This window comes from Scomber japonicus, chromosome 2 (genome assembly GCF_027409825.1).
Source record: "Scomber japonicus isolate fScoJap1 chromosome 2, fScoJap1.pri, whole genome shotgun sequence".
Taxonomy (NCBI): Eukaryota; Metazoa; Chordata; class Actinopteri; order Scombriformes; family Scombridae; genus Scomber; species Scomber japonicus.
Genome location: NC_070579.1, coordinates 17830174 through 17849484, shown reverse-complemented (window position 1 = coordinate 17849484; position 19311 = coordinate 17830174). Strand labels below are relative to the sequence as shown.

The window sequence follows — 19311 nt, the reverse complement described above, 5'->3', positions numbered from 1 at the left end:
TGTCCAGTCATTACTCACCAGATTTCTGGAGATGGGATTTGATTATGAATAATTGCTACACCTGCAAAAACCCCAGAGTGATGATGCAAAACCTTGGTCTCAGAAGGCAGCAGTAGTCTTAAAGAACAATGACATAAACCAGCTACTGTTAGCTGACTTATCATAGTTCTAATTAAAAGTCAAAACAACAAACAACACCTTCAACTAGGAAGTTGATACATTTTTTTTAATAGAAACAACATGATAGAATTTCTAACATAACAAATATGTAGAATATACAGACAATTCAGTGACATGTAAAAATGATTAATGCAAATACTAGTAATTAAATCATCAAATGCATAAACCACTTTGTCATTTTTAATCTTTCTCACAAAAGCATACAGTGCAGTTCCCTAGATCAATTGGCTCAGAACCTACATACATTAAGCTATTTGTATTGGTCAAAGGAGGCTCAATTTATCAGTGCAAAGCTACTATAACACATAGCAGTTTTTCAAAGAAAAAAAATCAATCATTTTTGTTGTGAGACATAAAATGCATTACGAATTGCTCTATATTTGGGTAAAATACAAAAAAAGGGTTAAGAAGACTATTATTTTGAAGCAATTTTCCCCACCCATTTAATTACGATCTGTGAAAAAATAAATAAAAAATAAAATGATAGCATTTTTTCCCACTCAAAGAAAAAAAAGAAAAGAATATATAGTCTTTTCCACTCCACTTAAAGTGAAGCTGAATTTGACCAATAACTGGGGTATGGGGTCAGATCTGAGGAGAGGGGACCGTCAGGAGTCCAGTGGGTTTCAGCTTGTTGATCCCTCCATCCAGGATACAAACCCGTGGGAAGTTCACCTTCACCAGATGTGCTGCAAACTGGGAAGAAAAAAAAGAAAAGTGATTTTCTGGTTTCACAAGAAGTGCAGGCCCCTTGCATGGCTTCAACATGCACAATGGAAATAACATAATTACACAATTACAGGTGAGCATTGCATTGTGCAAACTGTCATGTATGTTTGTTTCAGAATACACACAAGACAAAAAAATTGATTGAGAAGGAAGTAATGAGGTGAAAATGATAGAGATTATTTTTGTCGGGTGTGAACTTGCCTCCAGTTAACGCAAAAACTGACTTTCTCATACTTAATACAATAAGGGCCTTTCACTCTTCTTTTCTGCACTCACTTGTAATAAATAAAACTAAAAAAACTATAAGTACCCTCTAATATTATGGTGTACCAACTATTTTGTCATTAGATAATCAGATACACGATTGTATTCCTTTTTTTCCTGTAAATGTGTTTTGGTGAAGGTTTGAGGAGATAGGGTGTTATGCACTCTACAGATTCTAAAGCCCTTTGAGGCAAGTTTGTGACTGAATTAATAAAATATGCTTGACTTGATCACTGAATAGAATAACTACAGCACCAGCCAAAAGTTCAGCTTCCGTTGTGTGAATCAAGCCCTTTGGTGCTCTTAGACAGCCACCCCATGACACTGAACTTTAGCTGTGTCATCCAATATAAGACCAACAAGTAGAATTTTATCTGAAAGGCACGGCTTTGATAAAAGTATGAATGAGTGGAATTGTTATGTGATATGATCATAGCATGGTTGCGTTATTCATTCTGTTGTCCAAACTAATCATTTCAGGCGAATTGTGATAATAACTACTATTAATAGAGTGATGATAACTACGACCATGTTGCTCAGTAAAATTTAGTAATACAGTTTCTCTAAGCATAGATATTCAAAGTTCCTGTACTAAGATACTGAGGAGATAAAAATGACTTGTTTGAACAAAATCAATCAATTAATGAAGAATAGGCCCACATGCAATCATGCAGATCCCTTAATATCAAGACAAAATAAAAATATAAAAACCTGCAATATGTGTGAAATGGAAACTTATACTCTCATTTTCTTAAGATTATGTTACACTGCACTGCGCTTCCTGTGCGAAAATGTTCCCAACAGGTATCATCAAAGGTGAGCTGTGGGACTCTGTCACTGTAAATCTATCTTTTTACTCATTAGACAGAAGCAGAGAGGGAATGTCCTTAGGGACGAAAGGCAGAAAAGATTTGGTTTCAACTCTTAATTCTCAGAAGATTTTTAAAAAACACCCTAGAGATATGGTGAATTCATTAAGAGACCTAGTACAGTGATGAATATGGAATGATTGTGACGCAGGTGGCTGTATGTACAAACACTGAACTTCAAACAGTATATCCTTCAGCCTAGTAAACTGGGAGTAATACATTTTTCAATGTAAACGTTCATCCATTCTTAAGAGGAACATTGCCACAACAATGTGCAATTACCTTTGAATGGATACAAAAGACTTCTGATTGCCATTAGGGTTCAAATGTTAAAGGTTTACAGTAAAGCCTGACCACACAGTGAGTGGACACTGCTCACTGCTGCAGTCCACTGAAATGTGAATGTCATTTACGCACAATTATGTCCTTTTATTGACCTTGAATTTCGCGACCTGCATGGCTGACAGATCTGATGAAATACTGAGGTTTACCAAGAGATTCAGATATGGAGTTTCAGGTGTGGGACTGGTCATGATGGGCTGGCTGGGGGGTGGGGTTGTGTGTCTCTAATGATGCTATCAAAGTCATGATATTAAATGCCTGTGTGATGACAAAGATGATGATTAACCATCATATTTAATAACTATGATAATTACGATGAAAAATGATAAAACCCATGCCTCTGTCACAACACTGATGTCATGAGTATGCTTCGGTTTAAAGCACATGATGATTAGTGTGCAAAAGCCCACAATTTATATTAGAGCTATGAACAGGTGCTGATTAGCATTGAACAGTTCACAAACAGCTTTACTTACTGTACACTCCAGTCACTAACTTAGACACAGATCTTCTACTTGTGCTATACTTCCTAAAATAATGCAGGACTGTCTCTTCAATTAAGTACTTATTTTTCAACATATGGAAGGAATTCTTTTCTAAATTGGGATGTTGCCTGAAGTGCTATCCCTGCTGAGCTTTTAAATTTACATTTGTATAATTTATTCCAATGAGAGCACAAAAGGAGAATTTATAATGATCAATACACTGTAGTTTTCTGTTCTGTAACGCTGATGCAAGAAAAGTTATTTTTGCGCACTGAAATGCCAAAGACAATGATTTATGTAAGTTTCAGTTTCAGCCACTGTCACAGTCCTACTGTATTTTAGAAAAAGGAAAAAACATTAGGTTTTGGTTATTATGTATATCAGACATTTTCAAACACCTGAAGATGAAAGATTGCCTGAAGATTTGTATAGTCTGCTTTTTTATTAGAATTTTTGACAACATTTTGTGTAGACCTCTGTGAACTTAACTTGACAGAGGTTATGGGGGATTAGTCACTTAAGTTAAATGCTAATGTCATCAGCTTACTAACACGTTAAAAGTAGTAAAGGAGTTGAGCATGTTAGCTTTTCGTTTGTATTGTGAAACACTCAGTGAGTTATGATAATGGTGTGATCTTTGAGTAATTTCATGTGGAAATGTCTAATATGGGTGGGGACCAGGATAATTCAAGTCATTAGGCCATGAATGCATGTACTGTACATCGAGTAGGAATCTGATATATACAAAACTTCATATAATTTAAGGCTAAAAAACACTAAGGACTAATTTAAATCATGCAGTAATCTAAAATATTTGACTGACTGTGACGAATAAAAACCCGTTTCTCGTAAATCATACTGATACATTATTTACAAGTGTGTGTGTATGGCCGCTTTCTCACCATAGCAGCACTCTTCATGGCATGGCTGATGACAACAATGACACGTCCTCGAAAGTTCTGTAAGATTCCTGTTGCAGGACACTGCACCAGCTCACCGTCAGGGCTGAATGCTGTGCTAAAGGGAATGTTGATGCTGCCAGAGATATGGCCTCTGCCGAAGCTTAAGGCAGCAGGGTTAAGGAACACAGCTTTGAAAAGGTACGATACCTTCCTGAAACGCCAAAGAATGAGATGATCCTTGTTTGTTTCATACAGTTAAGCATTAAATTTAACGGGAGCTATAATAATATCACAGATGACATGGATACAATAAGCAGTAGTAAGAATATCAAGTTAAGTTCAATTATCATTGAACCGACCAATTAAAGTACTTGTTATACTGCCTATCAGACTGACTGCCAAAACAAAAAACAAATTGGGAAGGAAGAAGGAGAAAGAAGACAACATATGGGAGATAAAATATGCAAATTAGTGAGAGAAAAGAAAAGATAACAAAGAAAATCACTAGATCTAAATGAGAGATTTGCAGGAGAAACAGTGAGTGAGTATCAGCACAGTGACCGCAAACAACCACAGAATGGTATCTAATTGAATAATTCTCAAGAAAAGGAGACTGCCCTATTTCTCAGAATGTAGAACGGACATTTTTATTAGGAGTTTCGTTGTGACAGTGTCTAATTCTGAGTTTCATTTTGACACTGTCTCCTATGATTATTATGAGAAAATGAATCATTATTCCAGTTCATGTCTAGCTAAATATGTTTTCTGATGACAGTAGCTATATACATCATTGCATCATATTTTAGGACAAATGGTGCTCTTAGTCATTCTCAGTCAAATCACTATGTTCACTGAATCATACCAGTTGCATCAATAACATTTAAAATAGTTAAATACCCCAATTAATTTAATTTAATCCACGTTTTGTGACCATGGACACTCACAAATGAGCTTTTCCTAGATCATAATAAAGGTAAACAAGGGTTGTCTAATCCTGTGAAAGTGGTCAAATCCTCTTTGTCCATGCAAGTTAGCCTGGGGAGGGGGTGTCTATCAGGAGGCTCGGGGATAGAGGGACTGCCATTTCAAAATCCTTACTATCCACTAATCTTTATGGATTATTGGCTCTTTAACGTCCCCAGACAATTACCATTCCACTGATGAGCTAAAGGGTGAGGCTCACTTTTTCAGGCGTTTTCAAATTTTTGTAGGCACGACTGTCTGGGCTGCCATGCCCCTAATAATAAATAAAAACCTCCCACCTGCACAACAAAAAAAAAGTTGTATTTTATTGCAATTGTGGGATTGACCTACAGAAACGATGGATAAAGAGGATATTGAATGTACTGGACACCTATATTACGTACTGTTGCTGTCATGTAAAGACCATGTATCTCCTAATTGTGAGCTAGGAAAGACAGTCTTTCTTTCAGGTTTGTGACAATGGTTTTTTTCAACTAACCCTACAGGCTTTTAAAGTGTTTATTTGGCTTAAAAATCAAGGGAATTCTCTCAAACCATGAAGAAGAGTTCAGAGTTAATCCTTCCGTTTGTCTGGATAAATTCATAATCGCCACTTTTGGAGACTTGTGATTTTCTTAGGACAGCAAATGCACACAAAAACAGCACACCCAGTTTTAGTCAACCATTGCAAAGATATTTGTATGTAAACAGCTGTTTATCCAAAAATAAAAGTCTGTTATCAGCTGACTGTTACACCAATGGCCAGACTAATGAATCCTCTCATGAAAAAATAGTCAAGTATACCACAAAAGAAAGAAAACGATGGTGTAGCAAAAAGGCCAAAAAGAGTGCATTTTGCTCCAGTTCACAGGCTAATCTCCACTGCTTAATGCCCCCCATCTCTGAGACTGTGGGATGTGGTGGAGCAGCCTGGGTGGATATGAAGGGCTCACTGAATGTTGTAGAATCTGGCAGCACATAACTGCAGTGGATCATCCCTCCTCAATCTTCCCCTACTCGCCTTTGATGGGAACCAAGCTGTTTTACGCTCTGTGCCTGTGGTTCAATTTCAAAACTCCACAAAAAGCTGGCACCAGGTCAAGAGGTAAGCAAGAGATCAGAGGCACTGTGTGATAAAGAGACTGGTTTCCCAATACATGTACGTAACAATGAAAATTTTGCATTTGTGTCATGACCTTAGTAACCTCATTCATGAGTGAATCAAAACATTAGTATTCATCAACAACTAAAAGAGAACAGCGTTTCATACATCAGACTTGCTGGATGTGATATTATGTAATAACACACATGATATAATAATACATTCAGAGATTACATCTTTGACATTATAGAAACCAGTATGGACACACCTTCCCATTTGCAAAAGTGTGTCCATACTTTTGATTGGTACTGTAATTGGCTACTGTAGGTCTACGTATCAGCTCTATAAAACTCTGAATGGTGTGTTGCATGGGAAACACTTAGCCTTCAACTTCAACTACTGGTTTGAATGAGACAAAGGTTAAAAAAGAGGTTTTAAAAAAAGAGGACAATCTTGCTGCGTTTATCAAGTCTAGATAGTAGCTATTGGCTTCAGAGTAAACCTAATATTTCTGACTGGAAGAGAGTTCAAGAAAGTAGGAGCAGTCTGTGTGGAGCAGCTTTATAGTCGTTTCTTCAACATGTTCAAAATAAATCTGTCACTAGTGCAACATAAAGAAAGCTATTTATTATTCCTGTATGCATGGGTTAGGCTTTTCTCGACCCACTTCATTTACTTCATGAGGAGGGGGGTTGAAGATGGTATTGTAGCTTGATTTATTTCTTTAAGGATCCTAAAGGCAAAAAAAAAACTGATGTAGGTCTGTTATTTGAGGTTTTTTTCCACATCAGCCAGACATGTAAACCAGTAAATTCCATGTAACAATTTTAGAGTTGTTTCTTTTAAGAGTAAGTCCTCATAAGAATCTGCTTTAAAATATCTAATGTTCTTGAAAAAGCTTATACACATTGATGTTAACATGGCCAGGAAAAATACAGAAGGGCAGCAGTTTTGCACACATACCTTTTGTTGCCCCAAATAACTTGTACACTGTAGTACTAACCCTAACCCTTATTACCTGACATATTTTACTTATACACTGTAAAAACAAAATAAAATCGAAAACTATATTATCACTGCCGATCTTCACAGAGATTAATGACAATTCAGTCTGTTTTCATGGTTAATTGTTTCTTGTTATTTTATCATTGACTTAATTTTATTTACTTAGGGAGCAAGCCAAACTCCTTGAGGTGCAGTCACATCAGTTTCCCGAACATGTCTTTGTGGAATGCAGCGTATCCACTTCCAGTTGTAAATAGACCCTGACTCCTGGCCTTTACACAGATCAGACTGATCAGATTGAATTTTGATTTACAGCTCTTCAATGTCTTGAAAGTTTGAGATACAGGTGGGACTGACCTCTCATTTATGCAACATAAGTTGTTCATATTATTCTATTGTATTGTATTGTAGAGAAAGAGAGAAGCTACTTGGTTAATGACAGAAATACCTTGCCCACAATAAGCTCTCTTTTATGGAAGCAATTACGAAAGAAGTAGATTTTTTTTAACTTATCTACTACTTCTTTGGTGGAAGTGTAAGATTTATTAAGCTCAAACAACGTAAAGCTTCAAGTTGGAGCAGGTTTGTTTCGTCACATTCTGCAAATTAATCATATCTGTTTCTGGCAATACTTCGTATCTCAGCATGAACACAGGTGTCATTGTTGTTTGCTTTGTTGGAAACATTTCAAGCTTGTTCAAACAATCTCTGGGTTGTGTACACTATGCCCTGATGTGCATCTGCAAGAAAAATTGAGTCATGTTAAAACACCATGACAATCTGGGTAGGGACTGGCAGGTACATTTCATAACTACACGGTAAGGATACTCCTCTATGCTGCGGATGTCGACAGCAACAATCTTGGGCTTGCCCGCTTTGTTCCTTTTGGTGAGTCCAGCCAATGACAGTTCACAGAGGTCGATTAAGTCCTCAGCCGAGATCCTGGGTGATATTTCTGCTTTCAGGTCACATAATGCCAGAGGCTCCCGAGACTACAAGAGAAGAAATCATAAGAGATCAGATGAAGAGGTAGCAAATTGTAGTGAAGGCTTCCAGAGAATTTCTGATTACCATTTCAATAACAGAATTTGGATGAGTAGGCTTTGTAAAAAAAAGGCCAGAAACATGTAAAGAATACCCTCTGTAATTTCCCATGTAGTGTCAGGTTGGATATTGATGTTACTTTAAAATTAGAAAAAAACAGTAATTGTAAATATTTCACAACATCCTTGTCAAATACCATATCCTACTGAATACAATTGTGTTTTCTATTATCACAAGAAAAAGTATTACAGCTCTGATAGCATCATAGTTGACCAATAGCAGTAACAAAAAACATGATCATTTGCCAGCTTCCACCTGCACTGTCACATAAGTTAATTAAAGCACCAAGCTAGAGGCATGACTGCAGGGGACTGAACCCCGGTCCCTGCAATGGTAAGCGATTGATGCTCCAAAATCATTTCAAGCATAAAATGTGAAAAAACTGTTGATGCCTACAGTTGTTTCTGAGCTCCCTTAAAATAACTAATAAACACATGTAGTGTGATTATGAGTGGTCATACAGCAGTCTGGTACTTCTAATAATTGGTATACAATTTAAATACCAGAAAAATTCTAACCGCACTATATATGGATTTCAGCGCACTGTGTAAAAGCCATTTACAGAGCAGAAAGGGGCCAACTGCACATCCAATAGGTTAAGTGCCAAAGCTCCACCATCCATGAAATAAATTGTTTGAAAGCTGCTAACTCCATTGGTTAGCTGAACAATCTTCCACCATCCAAAAAGTGTAAAAGTCAGCGCTGCAGAGCAGACACATCTGTGAGTCCAGAGAGGAATTTAAAGATTTTTCTCTAGGCAAGGATTTATTTGAAGGATTCCGTTCATTGTCCAGCTGAGCTAGTACCCTGACTGCCAAGTTTTAGTACAGTTTTTATTGTATCATCCTACAGTGCAACGTTGCTATTTTTTACACTATATAATTACAAGAGCTTCTGGCTTTTCAAGTAAAACTCCATGGCAGTTACAATATGCATGCAGATTTCAGGAATAACTGAAACTAAGACAGTGGTCTTCACACTCTCATTCTAACAATATATAAGAGCATGCAGTTGACCAATATAGAATGAAATCTATATAGAGGTGGTTTTGCTGTTGCCTGGGTAACAGCTAATGGGGATCCAAATAAACTAAACTAAACTAAACTAAAGCTACCTAGTTTAAGTCATCATATCAACTGAATTAGTATATCATCTGTGAAATACATGTGCTAGACAAGAAAGTTTTCTACATAAAGCTTTTGTCCCTCGAACCATAATCATATACGGTTTGCTTTTTGACTCACACTCATATTCTCTCAACAGTTTTACTAAGGCTTCATTCTAAGAATGTCTCAAAACCTTCTTTTCAAGTCAAACTTGACAGCAGACTGTGACGAGAGACAAGTTTCAAATTTTGTCAAACAATTGGGCTTTTGTTTTTGCTTCTTATAAATATTCATATTCTGATTATTTCAATAGGTATCTAATTTCAATTGTGATTATAGCTGAGTCTCAGTTCTCTGCAGTTTACATTTGTGTGGATATTTCTACATGGTGCAGTGTGCACTGCTGCATCAATAAACAGTCAGAATGGGAGAAGGGAAGAGATTTGAGGAGTGGTGCATTGTTTTCGACAAACAACTTTATTCTGCACTCTTGAATTATCTACAGAAAGCATGACAATAGCTATTTTAGGCAACATAAGACACAAGGCGAATGAAAAGTGGAAGTACAGTTCAACTCGATGGTAATTCAGGGTGTGACTGCCAAAGAACCCAACTGTTCATTAAAGTCACCTTACAGTGTATTTCTGCATTTTAAAGATATCTCATAATTGTATTCATTTTTTAATAATGTTGATTATCTGCACTGTTTTGACAAATAACTTAATTTTGTGCTCAAAGTTAAAAAGTAAAAGCTGTGGCTAAAACTGATGTATGACTGAAGTAGAGCACTGCAGTCACATCATCCTCAGTGGCTCCTGATACCACTGGCTCTCTCAGCAGCTCTGCAACACAAAGTCTCCACTGCCCAGCAGTCTGTTACTCAGCACCAGAGGCTCCGTTGCCTATTCACTGCCCAGTGCCTCTCCACTGCCCAGCATCTCTCCACTGTCCAGCACCACAGACAGCCAGCGACCTGCCTGACCTCCAGCCGTCAGCCAAACCTGCCGCACTGTGCCTGAACACCTGTCAGCCATCCTTGCAGATACCCTACCTGAGCCCCAGTCGGCTGACCCTGCCAATGTCCAACCAGACCTCCAATCAGCATCCCCTGCCAGCCCACTGCCAGCCCACTGGACTCTGGTCTTGCACTACAGCTGCCGGCCTCTGGTACTACACTTGAGCCGCCAGCCTCAGGTCCTACACTCCAGAGCAGCTCAACATCTGTCGTCAACCTCCTACGTAAGTGGCCCAGCGTACATTGTTGACATAGCAATTCTGCTAACGTCGCCGTTCAGAGCAGCTCTGCCTATCTGCCCTGCTGTCCACTCAACCACCAGAGTGGCTGTACCCATACAGTATGTCATGGCATCTAGTCTGCCCATCTCTCCTGCCTTCTGGTTGACCTATAGGGCAGTCCAACTAACATTGTCAGCCTCCAGGTCAACCTTCAGATTGGCTCTAGAAGTTTTGTCATTCTCATGCCTGTCCTCCAGAGCTGCTCCACCTGTTGCTAGCACCCAGTCCATTGTCCAGAGCTAATCCACCCTTTGGACCTACCTCCTAGTCATTATCCAGAGGTGCTCTGCACTTCTATCCTGCCTTCTGGTCTCCCTTAAGACTTGCTCTGCCTATTGGTCCAACATCCTTGTCACCCACTCGAACTATTAGGTCCATCAGCCCAGCCCCAATAGGTCTGCCTGAGGTTTCCCGCCACCTCTTCCCTGCCCCTAGGCTGTCTACTTGGGTTTCCTGCTCTGCCCCTGTCCAAGCCCTCAGGCCCTCAACCTGAGATCCCTAACTTCATTCTTCACCGCCCAGGCCACTTGACCCTGTGTCCCTCCTTCAGATCTCTCCATCTACCCTGCTCGGTGTTCCTGGCAAGCCTGGTGAGATGTCTGAAATAGATCCCTTGAGGGGGGCTGTCTGGCTCTATGTCCCTTTCACCAGCTACATTTCCACTTCCTCTGGCCCCTTAGTTGCCATTTTCCACCAGTCCATCAGATGCCATTGGACTTACTTACCTCTTTCTTCCCAGATCCTGCCACTCCCATCTGCACTGCAATCACAATTGCTATCACAATAGCCCAGATGCTTTGTTCCCTTGTCAGATTGTTGTAGTTGTAATTTTCTTTTTGGTCAGTGCTTTATTGCTTCAGGTTTATGTATCCTGTTACCTGGGCCTGTAACGTATCTGTATCCGCTAGCCTGAATGTCTGGACTTTGAGACTGTCATCGCTGCAACTGTGGATTTAATAAAAGTGCTGTTTGGAGTGTTTGAACTTGCCACACATTCATGTGTTAATATACACCACCCGGGAGAGATTGCACTGTGTTTTTGAGCAAGCTCTATTTGCAGAACAGGCTGAAACATCATGGTTTTAAATATACTTTACAATCATTAATCTCTGTAAAGCCACAGCTATGTCAATATCTTTCATCACAAAATGTTGACATTGACCAATCATCATAATATCAACAGATTGCTGCAATAATCACATAGGAGCAGCTTTACCCTGTGAAATCTGCTGACAACGCGATCTTGACTGTTGTTGACTTTGGAACAAATCCTACTACTATAATTGGAGAGAAAGACGTTTGTCGTATACCGTCTTTCCGTCTGTCCGTCTGTCCGTTCACCTTTCTCCAACAGTCTCCTCCAAGGTTCAGGGAGCGAGCCATTGCATATGGCATTTTTTTCGCATTTCATTTCATGTCAACTTTCTATCTCAATGTTAAATAAATAGTTTGCAGTTATACTTTTTATTTGGGACTCCGGAGCGACAGCAACCTGTGACTATTTTTTCAGCCTGTGACGTATATGCGTAGAGATGCTGTACGTAGGGGCGTGAATGACGGGATGAAAAGAGACAACGAGAGGATATATTTATCCACGGTCACAGCCATTTTCAACACCCTAACAAGAGCAAATCACTGTTGGAAAATACTTGCGATGTCGCATGACATTAACGCAAGGTGGGAAACTCCAGAGAAGTCAGGTAAGAAACCACAAAACACAATCCTAATCTATCTGAGGCTACTGCTACAGCTACAGTTTGTTACTCACCCATACGCGTCTCAGGGTTAAGATCCGTTTTGTTTCAGTGTTAATAATAACTTGCATAACAAAAACTTTGGTTTATGAATGAGGGTCCGGGATCACATTGTTACCACGAATACACGCCAGGCTGCAAAGTAAGCAATCACTATATCTATAAAGTATATACCGGTATATCCTTTTCAACTGTCTATTAGGTTAGAGTGGGACATGAGGTCTCCACTGAGGTTAAGGTGAAATGTGGGTTTATAAACAACTTCTTCAGCAGAGAGCCAGCAATACAGGTCACCATTTCTGACAGTCACAGATTTTGGTGTAACACATTTTGGTGTAACACCGCTTATAATATATAATATTAGCTTAAAATATATTTTTTCAGACAATACTTGCATAGAATATTACATTTTTCTGAGGTAATGAATATTCCCATGTTCCTCTATCATTACCCATCCTTACCAAGATATAAAAATTATTACTTAGATTTTTGTTTTTTTAACATAAGATGTAAAGCCTAACCCTTTCAGGCATTGTGTCCACTATATTAAAATTTAGTCTGTGTGTCATAGCCTATATAAACATTTTTCAGAAATCCCATTATTAATATATATTGACGTTGTTAACCAGTGGTGTGTCATCATGCATTATCTCATTTAAAAAAACTGTCTTGACTTTTCAGCAGTGTGCTGTGAGGATAATTGCCACAGAATGAGACAGCAGAGGTCATCGGAGCCGCCTGAGACTACAGGTACTCATACCTTCTGATTAACCCTTTCATGCCTACAGTATATATGCATATATTTCAATTAATGTACAAATAAACATAAACATATTACTGCGTCACTTTCTTACTACCTGCTAGCATTACCATGGTAATAAAATACCTACCTATCTAACTAATTCATCCCACAGCAACAACATTAACAATTATGATTTACATACATCATCTCATTCACACATGGCCTAACATGTCCTTGGTTAAGTGGATCTAATTTCAAACAACTGACACAACTACACTCATGGATTATAATTTACTCAACAGCATAAAAAACGCATTTGAAATATTTACTTTTCATCTGAGCGCCACCGAAAGAGACTGAAAAAGACATTGGAGCCACCTTAGGTTACAGGTAGTCATACTTTCTGATTACCCCTGCTGATTCATCCCACAGTAACAACATTAACAATGATAATTTACATACACAATCTTATTCACAGATGGCCTAACATAGCCTTGGCTATATGGATCTAATTTCAAACAACTGTCTCACTCAATTACACTCATAGATTATAATCTACTCAACTGCATAAAAAACGCACTATAATATTTACTTTTCAGCTGAGCGACGTGAGAACCATCGCCAGTGAAAGAGACAAAAGAGGTCATAGGAGCCCCCTGAGGCTACAGGTACTCATACATTCTGCTTGACATACACAATCTTATTCACACTGGCCTAAAACACCATGGAGGAACACTATGATGATAAAGGCTTTAAAAACAGAATGCAGGAAAGCAGAGCGTAACTGGGGAAAAACTAAACTTCAAATTCACCTTGACCTCTACAAACAAAGTCTTTGTAATTTGAGTTACTCAAAGCTAGACAGCGACACTTTTCTGTAATTATTAATAAGAACATCAACAACACTCGTACGTGTTTGCTACGGTTGATAAGCTTACAAACCCCCCTAAACAGATAACTCCAGGACTCCTTTCAACAGAAAAATGCAATGAATTTGCTTTTTCAGTGAAAAAATCCAGTCAATAAGGTTAAATATCAACACAAATCAACAAAAACAATAAAATGACGCAATCCCTAAGACCTCCCAGGAATAACTGCGATGTCAGAATATAAAACAGTTGACCAAAAAACCATAGAGGAAACAGTGCAGCATCTAAAACCATCAACATGCTGTCTTGACACAATGCCATCAGATTTTTTTTAAACTATTGTGAACTCTGTCCAAACAGATTTACGACAAGTAATAAATAGCTCACTTCAATCAGGCACGTTTCCTAAACTCCTAAAAGTAGCTGCCATTAAGCCACTCTTACAAAAGAGAGTGCTGGATGCTTCCGTGTTAACCAACTACAGACCTATCTGAAATCTTCCTTTTATAGCCAAGATCGTTGAGAAAGTGGTTTTTAATCAACTCAGCAATTTCTTGAACTCCAGTGGCCTTTTTGACAAATTTCAATCAGGCTTCCGACCTAACCACAGTACAGAAACAGCTCTTATTAGAGTGTTAAATGACATAAGGTTGAACACTGACTCAGGCAAGGTGTCAGTTCTGGTCCTGTTGGATCTCAGTGCTGCGTTTGACACTGTGGATCACAGTATACTGTTGGAAACATGGGCAGGACTCAGTGGAACAGTCCTAGACTGGTTCAGGTCCTACTTGGAAGAGCTGAGTTATTTTGTGACCATTGGGAGTTATGAATCTGATCGAGTGGCTATGACATGTGGAGTTCCTCAGGGGTCAGTTCTTGTTCAGTCTATATATGCTGTCTTTGGGTCAAATTCTGCAAAACTCTAATGTAGACTATCACAGTTATGCAGATGACACGCAGACCCTTTCAGACATTTGCCCGTAACTAACATATGGCCCCTGGTTATGTATAACTAATTTCAGACAACATTCTGTCTTTTAAGGTCAACAACGAATGGCAGCTCAGCAGTGGAAAACAACAGACAAAACCAGAAAGAGGAATCAAAACTTGAGAAGAGCATGGACAGCTCCACACCAAGTCACGCATGCAGTTCCATTTGATACACCTCACATGGATTTAGTCTGCATTTCCTGCACTGCTGTCATGTTCCCTTTGGAAACATATAATTGCATGTCTTATTTAAATTCTATATAAAGATGTACACATCGTCTGTCAATCCCTAAACCTTTGTATGGCAAGTTCTCCTTTTCGTTTCTTTTTTACTCTTTACCTTATATGTAGATATATATCTTCTCACTGCGTAACTTTTGGCAAGTAAATATGCTGCAGCGCCCAATGGGTGTATTGTTCTAGTAATGTCTACCTGTGGACCAATGTGCCCATTTGGGCTTTGTTGTTTGTGACTGACACTGGATACAAGTGGGACAGCTCCATAGAGTTGAACAATACTCATACATCTGCATGAACGTGATTTGAGCTCATACACAAGCAGCAAAGATGAGTGGCATTACCTATATCCACTAAAGAAAAATTAAATAAAGTCTCTCTTTCTACACATACAGTTTAGATAAATATATCCATGCACACGTAATACACTGACAGAAATAGGCAAAATATGTAGTCTGCTATTGCCTGAGGCTGATGGAGCACTGTGTGGTGACTTAAATGTCATGATGAGCAGTGCGTGTGTAACAGAGTTGGAAAATGCACTTTAGTCATTTTTGTTTTCAAATTGTATTTGGGTATTTTATTCATCACTTATGTATTTTGTTGAATATTTGTGATTTTTATCTCTATTTGTTGTTTTATTTTATTGTTATTCTTATTTGCGTTTCCTGAGGAAACTACATTTTTGGCTGTCACCTCTTTCTGTACCTCCTGGGTTTCCGTAGCTCATCACATCAGCCCCTCACAGTGCAGTGTTGCATTCATGAGGGTAAGTTGTGTTAGGAAATGCTGCTGTGAAATTATTAATAATGTATTTTTTCGCTGTGTTTACCCCACATATAGTGTTTTGTTTTGTCCACTAGGTGACACTGTTCCCATATTGGTTATTATGGTTTGAGATTTATTAGTTAAAAACAAATATTTTCCTGTCTGTTTTAATAACTTTTATTTAGTAAAGTGTAAGAGTGCATTTCTATGCATTGTAAAAGAAAATCAATTAAATCAGACAGTGTTGTGTTGCATTGATGAGGGAGCAGAAAGTACAGAAAGAGTCCAGAAGACTGGTACATGTGTTTTTATGTCTTCTGCAGGAGCAAATAAATGAAGGAAAACAACCCCTGACTCATCATTATCCACACCTGATCCAAACCCATTACATGTGCCAGCCGAGAATGGCTTAATGACTCTTACCCGTCTCACTGGCCTGACAGTGATGAGACTAAACTGGAGCTGCTGATAAACAGACACAAATCCTCTGCAGTGGTTTGTGTTTGTGTGTGGGTCTATGCACTGATGCGCATGGTGCACAGTTGTCAAAAAAAAAACACTCACTATATAAATGCAACTGTTGTACAGCCTGGATAAAGCTTGATGACAGGGTCAGTAACTCATTTAAAGTGCCTTCACACTGCGTGAATTTAACAGTGCTGAGATTTTCATATGTCAAACAACAGTGTGTAGTTTGTGCATAATTCCTAAAAAAAAAAACATATTTCATCTGCCAAGTCTGCAGTCAGACAATGAGAAGAAAAGCATAATGGAGGCCATGATCTGAGAAAAATGCTGACAACAATTAACACTCACACACACCAACTTTCACATAGAGGCTGACAAAAGATAAAATTTGAGTCCAGACACCTACAGTAAGTTATATATAATATAATGTGGCTTTAGAGGTGCATAAACAACTTTCCTTGCACTTAAATCTGGTGACTGAAATGCTTACATACAAGATTATGAGATCTAGTTTTTTCATATTTTGCTTGAGTATTCATAAAAGACTTTCATTTTTCCTATCTGAAATATAGGGTTATGACATGAAGAGCAGTATTAGCACTGCTACCTGTAAGTAGATATTTAATATTTAAACTTTATGATACAGTGAGTGAGGGCACTAACTTGAAAAAGTGTGAAAGTTCCAGTATTATTAGATACACCTGTACATTCAAATGTAATGCTTTACAACAGGCCTGCAATAAATCTTACTTTCGTCAAGCTTATAATGTTCAGGTAAGTTAATAGAGGTATTGATTCAACTGACTTTTGAGGCCAGAGTGGTGGACTTGAATCAGATGACATTATTCTTAGAGGTGTCTCAGCTATTGCCTCAACAATCATCAACACCTCACACTGTCAACAAAGATTTCACACTAGAAGCTTCAAAATACAAACTATGGCAGGGGTTTCTTTTGAGGTTGCATGACACTATCTATATACAGTGTACAAGATAAGTCTTAGAGAGTGAAGAGTTATGCCCACCACCTACATATCTTATCTAATTCAAAATACTCAAATTGCTCACATGTTCATACATGTAGCACAATATAACAGAAAAATAGCAGCCAGGGAACATCTTGTTTACTCATGGACATACATTTGCTCAATCTTTGAAACTGTGCCAATTATTGGATAGACAGTGAGCAAATACATTTTAAATTCTAAAAGCAGCAAATGTTAATATTTGTAATAATTGTCATATTGTAAGAATAACTTGTTGGCCAATACTAACGGCAGCCTCTGGATTCATATTCTGGAGGGAAGCAAACACACATTTACTGTGTGTCCAGTGAGGTTGACAGATTGAATTATGGACAATTTATACATTTGAAAACACATTTTCTGAATCTCAAAGTGTCGCTGACTTACTAGCAGTCATGCAATTTGTATCAGAATGCCATGATCAAGAAAGAAAATTAAGAAAGAGGAGGACAACCTAAAGTAACCAGCTACCTGGAGATGAACAAAAATTATGTCAGAGGTTGATGAATTAGAGGCAATTTAATCAATGGTACAGTTGTGGAACACTTTTATATTTGTTTTGAGATGTTTAGATTCTCTCATTAGTGACTGAGAGAAAGGAGAAGAAGAGCTTGTTTTCTTATATTCACTCACTCAAACCAGGCTGACTGGACAGCAACTGTCCAGTAAGATGGATATCTGTTCACTACGAGGCCTGAGAATCTGCTGACAGGGCCTCCAGCATGTAACACAAACATACATTATCAGCAGTAACACTTTTCTCCTGCATTTCTGGGACTGTCACTTGGGTCCAAACGATGTGGAATACCATTAATAAGAAAAACTGTGATTCAGCATGTTGATAGTATCAGTTAGAATTGCTTCACTTGAACTAAACCTGAAGCTACTGCTCAGAACGCGCCTAGTATTGTTGAGTTTTTACAAGCTTAGAAGATGGGGAAAAAATAGTTTTTTATGTCATTCTTATGTCACTCAAAAAAGCTAACCCATTTGTCCATAATAAAACTGTATAATAAGGGTATGACATGTTTTGCCGCAGTGTAAATATGTATCGCAATGTTTGTTTTGAAATGAAGCCATCATAGGAATCACACTGACATCATTTATTTATTTATTTTTTTTCAGAATACCATGCACAAACTTTAGGGAAAAAAATGACTTGCATGATAATGCTTTACACTATAATTGGTTTACTGTCATTTTGGATTGAAGCAAAAGTTAGGTCAGAAGATATTTACTGGAGTTATTGAATGATATCACTAAAACTATTAACCTCACGTGTTTAAACAACACATCTGTGGGCAATTGTGTCTAGAAAGATGATATACATATAAGGTAAATACAAAGTAATGAATGAGGATCATTCATTACTTTGTGTTTAATCTGAAAGAAAGACTGAAAGGTTTAAACCATCAAATTAAATTTGTTTTGTAGTGACTCACTTTATTTTGGTGTTTAAGTGACTCACTTTATTTTGGTGTTTAAATGACGCATTATTTCATGATTGAGCTCAAGTGGTAGGTTGCTCAATTTTACTCTTGTCAAAACAAAAAGCGGAATCTGCACTGTCTCCTATAATCATCCAAACATCAACATCATCATGTCTCCTGAGAAAAGCAAACTCAGGATAAACACTTCAATTTCAACCTATTTTCTGTGTTCCCTCTCTACAGACATACTGTACACATGGCTCTGTATTGTATTCATGAGTCTGTGGTCACTTCAGTCACAAGAGTGACATTTGACTGTGCACTCCTGCCTGAATGTTTTCTGAGGAAGAGGTGGGGTGCAGATAGATGCGGCCATGGATCAATGCCACCACCCATACAAATGAGCCTCGGCTGAATGAGAAAGATTACAGCAATCACTTGGGCACACAGCAGATAGGCCTGACAAGAGTGTTTGTGAGCTTTCTGGACATGATGCATTCAGGTGTGAAAGGCAAAAAGGGCTGCACCACAAAAACTAAACAAAAACAAAAGGATTGTGTGAAAGATGGTATCACATCAATAAACACTTCTGAAAAGTATACACATGTGCCATGTGTTTAATTTTCATTGTGCGTGCATCTGTATCTCTGTATCTTGGGAGGAATGGACCAGAAGCTTTTCTT

General features: G+C 38.2%; 1 protein-coding gene across 1 annotated transcript in view; it reads right to left on the bottom strand.

The window, feature by feature from the left end:
* Nucleotides 1-212: 212 nt before the first annotated feature.
* The window catches only part of tbck (TBC1 domain containing kinase), a 45186-nt gene continuing 26087 nt past the window's right edge, over nt 213-19311 (bottom strand). Inside the window, exons 24-26 of the mRNA XM_053330096.1 lie at nt 7670-7833; nt 3772-3931; nt 213-876 (exon numbers count right to left, since the gene is read on the bottom strand). Of these exons, the coding sequence (XP_053186071.1) occupies nt 766-876; nt 3772-3931; nt 7670-7833 (435 nt within the window). The 3' untranslated portion in view covers nt 213-765. The remainder of the gene's footprint in view (nt 877-3771; nt 3932-7669; nt 7834-19311) is intronic.